General features: G+C 41.5%; 1 protein-coding gene across 1 annotated transcript in view; it reads left to right on the top strand.

Moving 5' to 3' along the window:
* LOC128635694 (oocyte zinc finger protein XlCOF6.1) overlaps positions 1–16,448 on the top strand; it is a 120,100-nt gene that overhangs the window by 44,005 nt on the left and 59,647 nt on the right. Inside the window, exon 2 of the mRNA XM_053688821.1 lies at positions 6,365–6,475. Within this exon, the coding sequence (XP_053544796.1) occupies positions 6,365–6,475 (111 nt within the window). The remainder of the gene's footprint in view (positions 1–6,364; positions 6,476–16,448) is intronic.

The raw sequence follows: 16,448 nt of genomic DNA, 5'->3' as shown, positions 1-16,448 counted from the left end.
GTTGGAGATCTACGCTGTGTACAAGACCTCTTACTAATGGGGGTAATCCACCCAGTTCCGCGGACGGAACACGGGCAGGGATTCTATTCAAACCTATTTGTGGTTCCCAAGAAAGAGGGAACCTTCAGGCCAATCTTGGACTTAAAAATCCTAAACAAATTTCTAAGAGTTCCATCATTCAAAATGGAAACTATTCGAACCATCCTTCCCATGATCCAAGAGGGCCAGTACATGACCACAGTGGATCTAAAGGATGCCTACCTTCACATACCGATTCACAAGGACCATTACCGGTATCTGAGATTTGCCTTCCTAGACAGGCATTACCAGTTTGTAGCTCTTCCCTTCGGATTAGCTACGGCTCCAAGAATCTTTACAAAAATTCTAGGATCACTTCTGGCGGTACTAAGACCGCGAGGCATAGCGGTGACTCCGTACCTAGACGACATTCTGATACAAGCGTCAAGTTTTCAAACTGCCAAGTCTCATACAGAGATAGTTCTGGCATTTCTGAGGTCGCATGGGTGGAAGGTGAACGTGGAAAAGAGTTCTCTATTACCACTTACAAGAGTTCCCTTTCTAGGGACTCTTATAGATTCTGTAGAGATGAAAATTTACCTGACAGAGGCCAGGTTATTAAAACTTCTAAATGCTTGCCGTGTCCTTCACTCCATTCCACACCCGTCAGTAGCTCAGTGCATGGAAGTAATCGGCTTAATGGTAGCGGCAATGGACATAGTACCATTTGCGCGCCTGCATCTCAGACCGCTGCAATTGTGCATGCTAAGTCAGTGGAACGGGGATTACTCAGATTTGTCCCCCCTACTAAATCTGGATCAAGAGACCAGAGATTCTCTTCTATGGTGGCTTTCTCGGCCACATCTGTCCAAGGGGATGACCTTTCGCAGGCCAGATTGGACGATTGTAACAACAGACGCCAGCCTTCTAGGCTGGGGAGCAGTCTGGAATTCCCTGAAAGCTCAGGGATTATGGACTCAGGAGGAGAAACTCCTCCCAATAAATATTCTGGAGTTAAGAGCAATATTCAATGCTCTCCTAGCTTGGCCTCAGTTAGCAACTCTGAGGTTCATCAGATTTCAGTCGGACAACATCACGACTGTGGCTTACATCAACCATCAAGGGGGAACCAGAAGTTCCCTAGCGATGTTGGAAGTCTCAAAGATAATTCGCTGGGCAGAGTCTCACTCTTGCCACCTGTCAGCGATCTACATCCCAGGCGTGGAGAACTGGGAGGCGGATTTTCTAAGTCGCCAGACTTTTCATCCGGGAGAGTGGGAGCTTCATCCGGAGGTCTTTGCTCAACTGATTCGTCGTTGGGGCAAACCAGATCTGGATCTCATGGCGTCTCGTCAGAACGCCAAGCTTCCTTGTTACGGATCCAGGTCCAGGGACCCGGGAGCGGTGCTGATAGATGCTCTGACAGCCCCTTGGGTCTTCAACATGGCTTATGTGTTTCCACCATTCCCAATGCTTCCTCGTTTGATTGCCAAGATCAAACAGGAGAGAGCTTCGGTGATTCTGATAGCGCCTGCGTGGCCACGCAGGACCTGGTATGCAGACCTAGTGGACATGTCGTCCTGTCCACCGTGGTCTCTGCCTCTGAGACAGGACCTTCTAATTCAGGGTCCTTTCAAACATCCAAATCTAATTTCTCTGAGGCTGACTGCATGGAGATTGAACGCTTGATTCTATCAAAGCGTGGCTTCTCGGAGTCGGTTATTGATACCTTAATACAGGCTAGGAAGCCTGTTACCAGAAAAATTTACCATAAGATATGGCGTAAATATTTACATTGGTGCGAATCCAAGAGTTACTCATGGAGTAAGGTTAGGATTCCTAGGATATTGTCCTTTCTACAAGAGGGTTTAGAAAAGGGCTTATCTACTAGTTCGTTAAAGGGACAGATTTCTGCTCTGTCTATTCTTCTACACAAACGTCTGGCTGAAGTTCCAGACGTTCAGGCTTTCTGTCAGGCTTTAACTAGGATTAAGCCTGTGTTTAAGTCTGTTGCTCCGCCGTGGAGCTTAAACTTAGTTCTTAATGTTCTTCAAGGCGTTCCATTTGAACCCCTTCATTCCATTGATATCAAGCTGTTATCTTGGAAAGTTCTGTTTTTGATGGCTATTTCCTCGGCTCGAAGAGTCTCTGAGTTATCTGCCTTACATTGTGATTCTCCTTTATCTGATTTTTCATTCAGACAAGGTAGTCCTGCGTACTAAACCTGGGTTCTTACCTAAGGTAGTTACTAACAGGAATATCAATCAAGAGATTGTTGTTCCATCTCTGTGTCCTAACCCTTCTTCAAAGAAGGAACGACTTTTGCATAATCTGGACGTAGTCCGTGCCCTGAAATTCTATTTGCAGGCAACTAAGGATTTTCGTCAAACTTCTTCCCTGTTTGTCGTTTACTCTGGACAGAGGAGAGGTCAAAAGGCTTCGGCTACCTCTCTCTCTTTTTGGCTTCGTAACATAATACGCTTAGCCTATGAGACTGCTGGACAGCAGCCTCCTGAAAGGACTACAGCTCATTCTACTAGAGCTGTGGCTTCCACCTGGGCCTTTAAAAATGAGGCCTCTGTTGAACAGATTTGCAAGGCTGTGACTTGGTCTTCGCTTCACACTTTTTCAAAATTTTACAAATTTGACACTTTTGCTTCGTCGGAGGCTATTTTTGGGAGAAAGGTACTTCAGGCAGTGGTTCCTTCTGTTTAATGTTCCTGCCTTGTCCCTCCCTTCATCCGTGTACTTTAGCTTTGGTATTGGTATTCCATAAGTAATGGATGACCCGTGGACTGACTACACTTAACAGGAGAAAACATAATTTATGCTTACCTGATAAATTCCTTTCTCCTGTAGTGTAGTCAGTCCACGGCCCGCCCTGTTTTTACGGCAGGTCTAAATTTTAATTAAACTCCAGTCACCACTGTACCCTATGGTTCCTCCTTTCTCGTCTGCTTTGGTCGAATGACTGAGTATGATAGGTGAGGGGAGGAGCTATATAGCAGCTCTGCTGGGTAATTCTCTTGCAGTTTCCTGTTAGGAAGAGATATATTCCATAAGTAATGGATGACCCGTGGACTGACTACACTACAGGAGAAAGGAATTTATCAGGTAAGCATAAATTATGTTTTCTTCAAAGACATGGTTGGAGGATCAATTTACCAAAGAGTTCCTTGATTCCTCAGACAAGGGTAACCTTTTTGGGTTTCCAAATAGATTCAGTGTCCATGACTTTGTCTCTAACAGAAAAGAGACGTCTGAAATTGGTTTCAGCTTGTCGAAACCTTCAGTCTCAATCATTCCCTTCGGTAGCTTTGTGCATGGAAATTCTAGGTCTCATGACTGCTGCATCGGACGCGATCCCTTTTGCTCGTTTTCACATGAGACCTCTTCAGCTTTGTATGCTGAACCAATGGTGCAGGGATTATATCACATTATATCACAATTAATATCCTTAAATCCCAATGTTCGATCTTCTCTGACTTGGTGGTTGGATCACCATCGTTTAATTCAAGGGGCCTCTTTTGTTCGTCCAACCTGGACTGTGATCTCAACAGATGCGAGTCTTTCAGGTTGGGGAGCTGTATGGGGATCTCTGACAGCGCAGGGGGTTTGAGAATCTCAGGAGGCGAGATTACCAATCAACATTTTGGAACTCCGTGCGATTTTCAGAGCTCTTCAGTTCTGGCCTCTTCTGAAGAGAGAATCGTTTATTTGTTTTCAGACAGACAATGTCACAACCGTGGCGTATGTCAATCATCAAGGAGGGACTCACAGTCCTCAGGCTATGAAAGAAGTATCTCGGATACTTGTATGGGCGGAATCCAGCTCCTGTCTAATTTCTGCGGTTCACATCCCAGGTATAGACAATTGGGAAGCGGATTATCTCAGTCGCCAGACGTTACATCCGGGCGAATGGTCTCTTCACCCAGAGGTATTTCTTCAGATTGTTCAAATCTGGGGACTTCCAGAAATAGATCTGATGGCTTCTCATCTAAACAAGAAACTTCCCAGGTATCTGTCCAGATCCAGGGATCCTCAGGCGGAAGCGGTGGACGCGTTGTCACTTCCTTGGAATTATCAACCTGCCTATATCTTTCCGCCTCTAGTTCTTCTTCCAAAAGTGATTTCCAAAATCCTAATGGAGCGTTCGTTTGTACTGCTGGTGGCTCCAGCATGGCCAAACAGGTTTTGGTATGCGAATCTCGTTCGGATGGCCAGTTGCCAACCTTGGACACTTCCGTTAAGGCCAGACCTTCTATCTCAAGGCCCATTTTTCCATCGGGATCTCAAATCATTAAATTTGAAGGTATGGAGATTGAACGCTTAATACTTAGTCATAGAGGTTTCTCTGATTCAGTGATTAATACTATGTTACAGGCTCGTAAATCTGTGTCTAGAAAGATTTATTACCGAGTTTGGAAGACTTACATTTCTTGGTGTTCTTCTCATAAATTCTTTTGGCATTCTTTTAGAATTCCTAGAATTTTACAGTTTCTTCAGGACGGTTTGGATAAGGGTTTGTCTGCAAGTTCCTTGAAAGGACAAATCTCTGCTCTTTCTGTACTTTTTCACAGAAAGATTGCTAATCATCCTGATATTCATTGTTTTGTACAGGCTTTGGTTCGTATTAAGCCTGTCATTAAGTCAATTTCTCCTCCTTGGAGTCTTAATTTGGTTCTGAGGGCTTTACAGGCTCCTTCGTTTGAACCTATGCATTCTCTGGATATTAAATTACTTTCTTGGAAAGTTTTATTCCTTTTGGCCATCTCTTCTGCTAGAAGAGTTTCTGAGTTATCTGCTCTTTCTTGTGAATCTCCTTTTCTGATTTTTCATCAGGATAAGGCAGTGTTGCGGACTTCATTTAATTTTTTACCTAAAGTTGTGAATTATAACAACATTAGTAGAGAAATTGTTGTCCCTTCTTTGTGTCCTTATCCTAAGAATTCTCTGGAGAGATCTTTACATTCTTTGGATGTAGTAAGAGCTTTGAAATATTATGTTGAAGCTACTAAAGATTTCAGGAAGACCTCTAGTCTATTTTTTATCTTTTCTGGTTCTAGGAAAGGTCAGAAGGCTTCTGCCATTTCTTTGGAGTCTTGGTTAAAGTCTTTGATTCATCATGCTTATGTGGAGTCGGGTAAATCCCCGCCTCAAAGGATTACGGCTCATTCTACTAGGTCAGTTTCTACTTCCTGGGCTTTTAAGAATGAAGCTTCTGTTGATCAGATTTGCAAAGCAGCAACTTGGTCTTCTTTGCATACTTTTACTAAATTCTACCATTTTGATGTTTTTTCTTCTTCTGAAGCAGTTTTTGGTAGAAAAGTACTTCAGGCAGCTGTTTCAGTTTGATTCTTCTGCTTATAATTTCAGTTTTTTTCATTATAAGATTAAAACTTTTTGATTTGGGTTGTGGATTATTTTTCCAGCGGAATTGGCTGTCTTTATTTTATCCCTCCCTCTCTAGTGACTCTTGCGTGGAAGTTCCACATCTTGGGTATCTGCTATCCCATACGTCACTAGCTCATGGACTCTTGCCAATTACATGAAAGAAAACATAATTTATGTAAGAACTTACCTGATAAATTCATTTCTTTCATATTGGCAAGAGTCCATGAGACCCACCCTTTTTTGTGGTGGTTATGATTTTTTTGTATAAAGCACAATTATTCCAATTACCTGTTTGATGCTTTCGCTCCTTTCTTATCACCCCACTTCTTGGCTATTCGTTAAACTGAATTGTGGGTGTGGTGAGGGGTGTATTTATAGGCATTTTGAGGTTTGGGAAACTTTGCCCCTCCTGGTAGGAATTTATATCACATACGTCACTAGCTCATGGACTCTTGCCAATATGAAAGAAATTAATTTACCAGGTAAGTTCTTGCATAAATTATGTTATTAATCTTCATATATACCTTGACACTATCATTTTGTACGTTACTGTAGATAATACTATACATTCCATAGCACGATGAGCGCACTATTAGTGACTAACCCAACCGCTCACAAAGTAACCATATCTCATGCTCCGAAGAGGTGATCATAGGTCCTGAATGGCATGAGGCTGTCATGTTGTATGTTACTGTAGATAATACTATACATTCCATAGCACGGTGTGTGCACTATTAGTGACTAACCCTAACGTAGCCAAAGGCTCACAAAGTAACCATAGCTCATGCTCTGAAGAGGTGATCCTAGGTCCTGAATGGCATGAGGCTGTCATGTTGTATGTTTTTGTGTTACTGGTTCAGAGGCAAAAGAAGAAGCTAACCCTAATATTGTTTGTGTTACCATTGTGTGATGAAGAGGGTCATTATGTAATCACTGAGATCTTCTCTTATAGGACTTGTCAGCACAACACCTTCACTTGTCTGCAGTATAGAGTGTGGGCAGGAGCCATACGTGAAGGAGCTAAAGAATGAGCAGGAGGAACCTCATTTGAGCACCAGCAAGGGTAAGTGACACTAAATAATAGAAACGTTATCATGTGCTCATTTCAACGCAAGTCAGGGAAAACTTTATACATGTGCTAGTGATTAGTTCAGCCTTTCTAAGTCAGTGAAAATGCATTAAATGATGATTATATTACTCCATAACCCAGTAATTACCACTACACATTTTCTAAGGTTGTGTTTTTTTTTTGTTTTTTTTTAACGGATATCTTCAAACACTGTCTCAAACTTTCTACCCCTGTACATCATAGGAAACCTAGGCAGAGGGACAGTAATCTGTGATAAGTGATGTGAAACCCTAGGCAGAGGGACAGTAATCTGTAATAAGTGATGTGAAACCCTAGGCAGAGGGACAGTAATCTGTGATCAGGGACGTGAAACCCTAGGCAGAGGGACAGTAATCTGTAATAAGTGATGTGAAACCCTAGGCAGAGGGACAGTAATCTGTGATAAGTGATGTGAAACCCTAGGCAGAGGGACAGTAATCTGTAATAAGTGATGTGAAACCCTAGGCAGAGGGACAGTAATCTGTGATCAGGGACGTGAAACCCTAGGCAGAGGGACAGTAATCTGTAATAAGTGATGTGAAACCCTAGGCAGAGGGACAGTAATCTGTAATAAGTGACGTGAAACCCTAGGCAGAGGGACAGTAATCTGTGATAAGTGACGTGAAACCCTAGGCAGAGGGACAGTAATCTGTGATAAGTGATGTGAAACCCTAGGCAGAGGGACAGTAATCTGTAATAAGTGATGTGAAGCCCTAGGCAGAGGGACAGTAATCTGTGATAAGTGATGTGAAACCCTAGGCAGAGGGACAGTAATCTGTGATAAGTGACGTGAAACCCTAGGCAGAGGGACAGTAATCTGTAATAAGTGATGTGAAACCCTAGGCAGAGGGACAGTAATCTGTGATAAGTGATGTGAAACCCTAGGCAGAGGGACAGTAATTTGTGATAAGTGATGTGAAACCCTAGGCAGAGGGACAGTAATCTGTAATAAGTGATGTGAAACCCTAGGCAGAGGGACAGTAATCTGTGATCAGGGACGTGAAACCCTAGGCAGAGGGACAGTAATCTGTAATAAGTGATGTGAAACCCTAGGCAGAGGGACAGTAATCTGTGATAAGTGATGTGAAACCCTTGGCAGAGGGACAGTAATCTGTAATAAGTGATGTGAAACCCTAGGCAGAGGGACAGTAATCTGTGATCAGGGACGTGAAACCCTAGGCAGAGGGACAGTAATCTGTAATAAGTGATGTGAAACCCTAGGCAGAGGGACAGTAATCTGTAATAAGTGACGTGAAACCCTAGGCAGAGGGACAGTAATCTGTGATAAGTGACATGAAACCCTAGGCAGAGGGACAATAATCTGTGATAAGTGATGTGAAACCCTAGGCAGAGGGACAGTAATCTGTAATAAGTGATGTGAAACCCTAGGCAGAGGGACAGTAATCTGTGATAAGTGACGTGAAACCCTAGGCAGAGGGACAGTAGTCTGTGATAAGTGATGTGAAACCCTAGGCAGAGGGACAGTAATCTGTGGTGACGTGAAACCCTAGGCAGAGGGACAATCTGTGATAAGTGACGTGAAGCCCTATGCAGAGGGACAGTAGTCTGTGATAAGTGACTTGAAACCCTAGGCAGACGGACAGTAATCTGTGGTAAGTGATGTGAAACCCTAGGCAGAGGGACAGTAGTCTGTGGTAAGTGATGAGTAGAGATAGTTGCTGCTGTGTAGCTCCAGGCGACCATGTTAGTTTTTTTACTTTGTGCAGTTGTGTAGCGCCAGGCGGCCATGTTTTTTTCCCTAAGTGCAGATGTGTAGCCCCAGGCGGCCATGTTAGTTTTTCCTCTCAGTGCAGTTGAGTAGCGCCAGACGGCCATGTTGTTTTTTTCCCTCTGTTCAATTGTGTAGCGCCAGACAGCCATGTTGGGTTTTTTACTCCGTGCAGTTGTGTAGCGCCAGACAGCCATGTTAGTTTTTTCTTTTACAAGATATGATGAGTCCACAGATTTCATCCTTACTTGTGGGATATCACCTCCTGGTCAGCAGGAGGAGGCAAAGAGCACCACAGCAGAGCTGTATATATAGCTCCTCCCTTCCCTCCCACCCCAGTCATTCTCTTTGCCTGTGTTAGTGATAGGAAGAGGCAGAGTGAGGTGTTAGTTATAGATTCTTCAATCAAGAGTTTATTATTTTTAAAAGTGGTGCCTCAGTGTGCTACTTTGTTCTGGGGTGTAGCCTAGACCAGATCAGTCTCTTCAGTAAAAAGAGAAGCATTTGGTGGCTTTAAGCAATGGGAACTTGTGGGACATTATTCTCACTGCGCCTCCCATACTGATGCTGCCCTGTTTGTAAAGTCTGAGGGAAGAGTAAAACTCATTACTTTTTATTTCCACAGGCCAATGTGAGGAGAAAATTAGGACCTCGCAAGCCGGGTGGACTGTCATTGCTGTCGGGCAGATTGAGGTAAGTGCTGACTTTTATTTCTGGGGTTACAAGAAAAGAGGAAAAGAGGTGTTAGTTTAGATTCTTCAATCAAGAAGTTTTTTATTTTAAAATGGTGCCAGTGAGTACTATTTTTCTCAGGGAGAAATCGTCAGTCAATAACTTCCCAAGAGGACTGGAGACATTTTATTTTCTGCCCTGATGTTAATGATCTTAGCAAACATTATCTAAGATCCTGATGGTTCCTACAGATCGGTTGAAGGTAGTGTAAAGAACATCTTCAGTGTGGAGAACCGTGTCATGCTGCGCTCCGCATTGAGGTATGTTCAGTCATTTGCTTCTGGGGAAACTAGATACATCAGAACAGACTGAAATGTATTCCCTGTACTGGGGAGGGGTAATTAGTATGCACAGTGTAAAATGAAATGGTGTACCTGGAATCCCCTTTATTTTTGTTTGCTATCAACTGTTTTTTGTGCAGTTCACTTATACTTCAGTATACTGTGTGTGGGCTGACGCTGGGAGATGCGGATTGTTCCCCAAGGGCTATCGTTATCTGTAGTAACTTATAACTGGTCAGGGGAGTGTGTGATTAAGAGGGGCACATTGGCGTTTCTCTTTATTTGGTTTATTGGCAAACCGACATGTTTTTCTTCCCATGCGGTGTCTCTGTTAGACTCGAGTTACGCCCACGATGGGCGGGGCCTGGTTTCTTTCATGTAATTAGCAAGAGTCCATGAGCTAGTGACGTATGGGATATACATTCCTACCAGGAGGGGCAAAGTTTCCCAAACCTCAAAATGCCTATAAATACACCCCTCACCACACCCACAAATCAGTTTTACAAACTTTGCCTCCTATGGAGGTGGTGAAGTAAGTTTGTGCTAGATTCTACGTTGATATGCGCTCCGCAGCAAGTTGGAGCCCGGTTTTCCTCTCAGCGTGCAGTGAATGTCAGAGGGATGTGAGGAGAGTATTGCCTATTTGAATGCAGTGATCTCCTTCTAAGGGGTCTATTTCATAGGTTCTCTGTTATCGGTCGTAGAGATTCATCTCTTACCTCCCTTTTCAGATCGACGATATACTCTTATATATACCATTACCTCTGCTGATTCTCGTTTCAGTACTGGTTTGGCTATCTGCTATATGTAGATGAGTGTCCTGGGGTAAGTAAGTCTTATTTTCTGTGACACTCCTAGCTATGGTTGGGCACTTTGTTTATAAAGTTCTAAATATATGTATTCAAACATTTATTTGCCTTGACTCAGAATGTTCAACTTTCCTTATTTTCAGACAGTCAGTTTCATATTTGGGATAATGCATTTTAATTTAACATTTTTCTTACCTTAAAATTTGACTTTTTCCCTGTGGGCTGTTAGGCTCGCGGGGGCTGAAAATGCTTCATTTTATTGCGTCATTCTTGGCGCAGACTTTTTTGGCGCAAAAATTCTATTTCCGTTTCCGGCGTCATACGTGTCGCCGGAAGTTGCGTCATTTTTTTGACGTTATTTTGCGTCAAAAATGTTGGCGTTCCGTGGCGTCATTTTTGGCGCCAAAAAGCATTTAGGCGCCAAATAATGTGGGCGTCTTATTTGGCGCGAAAAAATATGGGCGTCACTTTTGTCTCCACATTATTTAAGTCTCATTTTTTATTGCTTCTGGTTGCTAGAAGCTTGTTCTTTGGCATTTTTTCCCATTCCTGAAACTGTCATTTAAGGAATTTGATCAATTTGATCAATTTTGCTTTATATATATGTTGTTTTTTCTCTTACATATTGCAAGATGTCTCACGTTGCATCTGAGTCAGAAGATACTACAGGAAAATCACTGTCAAGTGCTGAATCTACCAAAGCTAAGTGTATCTGCTGTAAACTTTTGGTAGCTATTCCTCCAGCTGTTGTTTGTATTGATTGTCATGACAAACTTGTTAAAGCAGATAATATTTCCTTTAGTAAAGTACCATTGCCTGTTGCAGTTCCTTCAACATCTAAGGTGCAGAATGTTCCTGATAATATAAGAGATTTTGTTTCAGAATCCATAAAGAAGGCTATGTCTGTTATTTCTCCTTCTAGTAAATGTAAAAAATCTTTTAAAACTTCTCTCCCTACAGATGAATTTTTAACTGAACATCATCATTCTGATTCTGATGATTCCTCTGGTTCAGAGGATTCTGTCTCAGAGGTTGATGCTGATAAATCTTCATATTTATTTAAAATGGAATTTATTCGTTCTTTACTTAAAGAACTACTAATTGCTTTAGAAATAGAGGATTCTGGTCCTCTTGATACTAATTCTAAACGTTTAGATAAAGTATTTAAAACTCCTGTGGTTATTCCAGAAGTTTTTCCTGTTCCTAATGCTATTTCTGCAGTAATTTCCAAAGAATGGGATAATTTGGGTAATTCATTTACTCCTTCTAAACGTTTTAAGCAATTATATCCTGTGCCGTCTGACAGATTAGAATTTTGGGACAAGATCCCTAAAGTTGATGGGGCTATTTCTACCCTTGCTAAACGTACTACTATTCCTACGTCAGATGGTACTTCGTTTAAGGATCCTCTAGATAGGAAAATTGAGGTGGTGAAGTAAGTTTGTGCTAGATTCTACGTTGATATGCGCTCCGCAGCAAGTTGGAGCCCGGTTTTCCTCTCAGCGTGCAGTGAATGTCAGAGGGATGTGAGGAGAGTATTGCCTATTTGAATGCAGTGATCTCCTTCTAAGGGGTCTATTTCATAGGTTCTCTGTTATCGGTCGTAGAGATTCATCTCTTACCTCCCTTTTCAGATCGACGATATACTCTTATATATACCATTACCTCTGCTGATTCTCGTTTCAGTACTGGTTTGGCTATCTGCTATATGTAGATGAGTGTCCTGGGGTAAGTAAGTCTTATTTTCTGTGACACTCCTAGCTATGGTTGGGCACTTTGTTTATAAAGTTCTAAATATATGTATTCAAACATTTATTTGCCTTGACTCAGAATGTTCAACTTTCCTTATTTTCAGACAGTCAGTTTCATATTTGGGATAATGCATTTTAATTTAACATTTTTCTTACCTTAAAATTTGACTTTTTCCCTGTGGGCTGTTAGGCTCGCGGGGGCTGAAAATGCTTCATTTTATTGCGTCATTCTTGGCGCAGACTTTTTTGGCGCAAAAATTCTATTTCCGTTTCCGGCGTCATACGTGTCGCCGGAAGTTGCGTCATTTTTTTGACGTTATTTTGCGTCAAAAATGTTGGCGTTCCGTGGCGTCATTTTTGGCGCCAAAAAGCATTTAGGCGCCAAATAATGTGGGCGTCTTATTTGGCGCGAAAAAATATGGGCGTCACTTTTGTCTCCACATTATTTAAGTCTCATTTTTTATTGCTTCTGGTTGCTAGAAGCTTGTTCTTTGGCATTTTTTCCCATTCCTGAAACTGTCATTTAAGGAATTTGATCAATTTGATCAATTTTGCTTTATATATATGTTGTTTTTTCTCTTACATATTGCAAGATGTCTCACGTTGCATCTGAGTCAGAAGATACTACAGGAAAATCACTGTCAAGTGCTGAATCTACCAAAGCTAAGTGTATCTGCTGTAAACTTTTGGTAGCTATTCCTCCAGCTGTTGTTTGTATTGATTGTCATGACAAACTTGTTAAAGCAGATAATATTTCCTTTAGTAAAGTACCATTGCCTGTTGCAGTTCCTTCAACATCTAAGGTGCAGAATGTTCCTGATAATATAAGAGATTTTGTTTCAGAATCCATAAAGAAGGCTATGTCTGTTATTTCTCCTTCTAGTAAATGTAAAAAATCTTTTAAAACTTCTCTCCCTACAGATGAATTTTTAACTGAACATCATCATTCTGATTCTGATGATTCCTCTGGTTCAGAGGATTCTGTCTCAGAGGTTGATGCTGATAAATCTTCATATTTATTTAAAATGGAATTTATTCGTTCTTTACTTAAAGAACTACTAATTGCTTTAGAAATAGAGGATTCTGGTCCTCTTGATACTAATTCTAAACGTTTAGATAAAGTATTTAAAACTCCTGTGGTTATTCCAGAAGTTTTTCCTGTTCCTAATGCTATTTCTGCAGTAATTTCCAAAGAATGGGATAATTTGGGTAATTCATTTACTCCTTCTAAACGTTTTAAGCAATTATATCCTGTGCCGTCTGACAGATTAGAATTTTGGGACAAGATCCCTAAAGTTGATGGGGCTATTTCTACCCTTGCTAAACGTACTACTATTCCTACGTCAGATGGTACTTCGTTTAAGGATCCTCTAGATAGGAAAATTGAGTCCTTTCTAAGAAAAGCTTATCTGTGTTCAGGTAATCTTCTTAGACCTGCTATATCTTTGGCTGATGTTGCTGCAGCTTCAACTTTTTGGTTGGAAACTTTAGCGCAACAAGTAACACATTGTGATTCTCATGATATTATTCTTCTTCTTCAGCATGCTAATAATTTTATCTGTGATGCCATTTTTGATATTATCAGAGTTGATGTCAGGTTTATGTCTCTAGCTATTTTAGCTAGAAGAGCTTTATGGCTTAAAACTTGGAATGCTGATATGGCTTCTAAATCAACTTTACTTTCCATTTCTTTCCAGGGTAACAAATTATTTGGTTCTCAGTTGGATTCCATTATTTCAACTGTTACTGGTGGGAAAGGAACTTTTTTACCACAGGATAAAAAATCTAAAGGTAAAAACAGGGCTAATAATCGTTTTCGTTCCTTTCGTTTCAACAAAGAACAAAAGCCTGATCCTTCATCCTCAGGAGCAGTTTCAGTTTGGAGACCATCTCCGGTCTGGAATAAATCCAAGCCAGCTAGAAAGGCAAAGCCTGCTTCTAAGTCCACATGAAGGTGCGGCCCTCATTCCAGCTCAGCTGGTAGGGGGCAGGTTACGTTTTTTCAAGGAAATTTGGATCAATTCTGTTCACAATCTTTGGATTCAGAGCATTGTTTCAGAAGGGTACAGAATTGGTTTCAAGTTGAGACCTCCTGCAAAGAGATTTTTTCTTTCCCGTGTCCCAGTAAATCCAGTAAAAGCTCAAGCATTTCTGAAATGTGTTTCAGATCTAGAGTTGACTGGAGTAATTATGCCAGTTCCAGTTCCGGAACAGGGGATGGGGTTTTATTCAAATCTCTTCATTGTACCAAAGAAGGAGAATTCTTTCAGACCAGTTCTGGATCTAAAAATATTGAATCATTATGTAAGGATACCAACGTTCAAGATGGTAACTGTAAGGACTATCTTACCTTTTGTTCAGCAAGGGAATTATATGTCCACAATAGATTTACAGGATGCATATCTGCATATTCCGATTCATCCAGATCATTATCAGTTCCTGAGATTCTCGTTTCTGGACAAGCATTACCAGTTTGTGGCTCTGCCGTTTGGCCTAGCTACAGCTCCAAGAATTTTTACAAAGGTTCTCGGTGCCCTGCTGTCTGTAATCAGAGAACAGGGTATTGTGGTATTTCCTTATTTGGACGATATCTTGGTACTTGCTCAGTCTTTACATTTAGCAGAATCTCATACGAATCGACTTGTGTTGTTTCTTCAAGATCATGGTTGGAGGATCAATTTACTAAAAAGTTCTTTGATTCCTCAGACAAGGGTAACCTTTCTGGGTTTCCAGATGGATTCAGTGTCCATGACTCTGTCTTTAACAGACAAGAGACGTCTAAAGTTGATTACAGCTTGTCGAAACCTTCAGTCACAATCATTCCCTTCGGTAGCCTTATGCATGGAAATTCTAGGTCTTATGACTGCTGCATCGGACGCGATCCCCTTTGCTCGTTTTCACATGCGACCTCTTCAGCTCTGTATGCTGAAGCAATGGTGCAAGGATTACACGAAGATATCTCAATTAATATCTTTAAAACCGATTGTTCGACACTCTCTATCATGGTGGACAGATCACCATCGTTTAATTCAGGGGGCTTCTTTTGTGCTTCCGACCTGGACTGTAATTTCAACAGAGGAGCTGTGTGGGGATCTCTGACGGCACAAGGAGTTTGGGAATCTCAGGAGGTGAGATTACCAATCAATATTTTGGAACTCCGTGCAATTTTCAGAGCTCTTCAGTTTTGGCCTCTTCTGAAGAGAGAATCGTTCATTTGTTTTCAGACAGACAATGTCACAACTGTGGCATACATCAGTCATCAAGGAGGGACTCACAGTCCTCTGGCTATGAAAGAAGTATCTCGAATTTTGGTTTGGGCGGAATCCAGCTCCTGTCTAATCTCTGCGGTTCATATCCCAGGTGTAGACAATTGGGAAGCGGATTATCTCAGTCGCCAAACGTTGCATCCGGGCGAATGGTCTCTTCACCCAGAGGTATTTCTTCAGATTTTTCAAATGTGGGAACTTCCAGAAATAGATCTGATGGCGTCCCATCTAAACAAGAAACTTCCCAGGTATCTGTCCAGATCCCGGGATCCTCAGGCGGAGGCAGTGGATGCATTATCACTTCCTTGGAAGTATCATCCTGCCTATATCTTTCCGCCTCTAGTTCTTCTTCCAAGAGTAATCTCCAAGATTCTGAAGGAATGCTCGTTTGTTCTGCTGGTAGCTCCGGCATGGCCTCACAGGTTTTGGTATGCGGATCTTGTCCGGATGGCCTCTTGCCAACCGTGGACTCTTCCGTTAAGACCAGACCTTCTGTCACAAGGTCCTTTTTTCCATCAGGATCTCAAATCCTTAAATTTAAAGGTATGGAGATTGAACGCTTGATTCTTGGTCAAAGAGGTTTCTCTGACTCTGTGATTAATACTATGTTACAGGCTCGTAAATCTGTATCTTGAGAGATATATTATAGAGTCTGGAAGACTTATATTTCTTGGTGTCTTTCTCATCATTTTTCCTGGCATTCTTTTAGAATTCCGAGAATTTTACAGTTCCTTCAGGATGGTTTAGATATGGGTTTGTCTGCAAGTTCTTTGAAAGGACAAATCTCTGCTCTTTCTGTTCTTTTTCACAGAAAGATTGCTATTCTTCCTGATATTCATTGTTTTGTACAAGCTTTGGTTCGTATAAAACCGGTCATTAAGTCAATTTCTCCTCCTTGGAGTTTGAATTTGGTTCTGGGAGCTCTTCAAGCTCCTCCGTTTGAACCTATGCATTCATTGGACATTAAATTACTTTCTTGGAAAGTTTTGTTCCTTTTGGCCATCTCCTCTGCCAGAAGAGTTTCTGAATTATCTGCTCTTTCTTGTGAGTCTCCTTTTCTGATTTTTCATCAGGATAAGGCGGTGTTGCGAACTTCTTTTGAATTTTTACCTAAAGTTGTGAATTCCAACAACATTAGTAGAGAAATTGTGGTTCCTTCATTATGTCCTAATCCTAAGAATTCTAAAGAGAGATCGTTGCATTCTTTAGATGTTGTTAGAGCTTTGAAATATTATGTTGAAGCTACGAAATCTTTTCGTAAGACTTCTAGTCTATTTGTTATCTTTTCCGGTTCTAGGAAAGGCCAGAAAGCTTCTGCCATTTCTTTGGCATCTTGGTTGAAATCTTTAATTCATCTTGC

This window comes from Bombina bombina, chromosome 7 (genome assembly GCF_027579735.1).
Source record: "Bombina bombina isolate aBomBom1 chromosome 7, aBomBom1.pri, whole genome shotgun sequence".
Taxonomy (NCBI): domain Eukaryota; kingdom Metazoa; phylum Chordata; class Amphibia; order Anura; family Bombinatoridae; genus Bombina; species Bombina bombina.
Note: the sequence above shows the minus strand (reverse complement) of the source record. Positions and strands in the feature narration are given on the sequence as shown.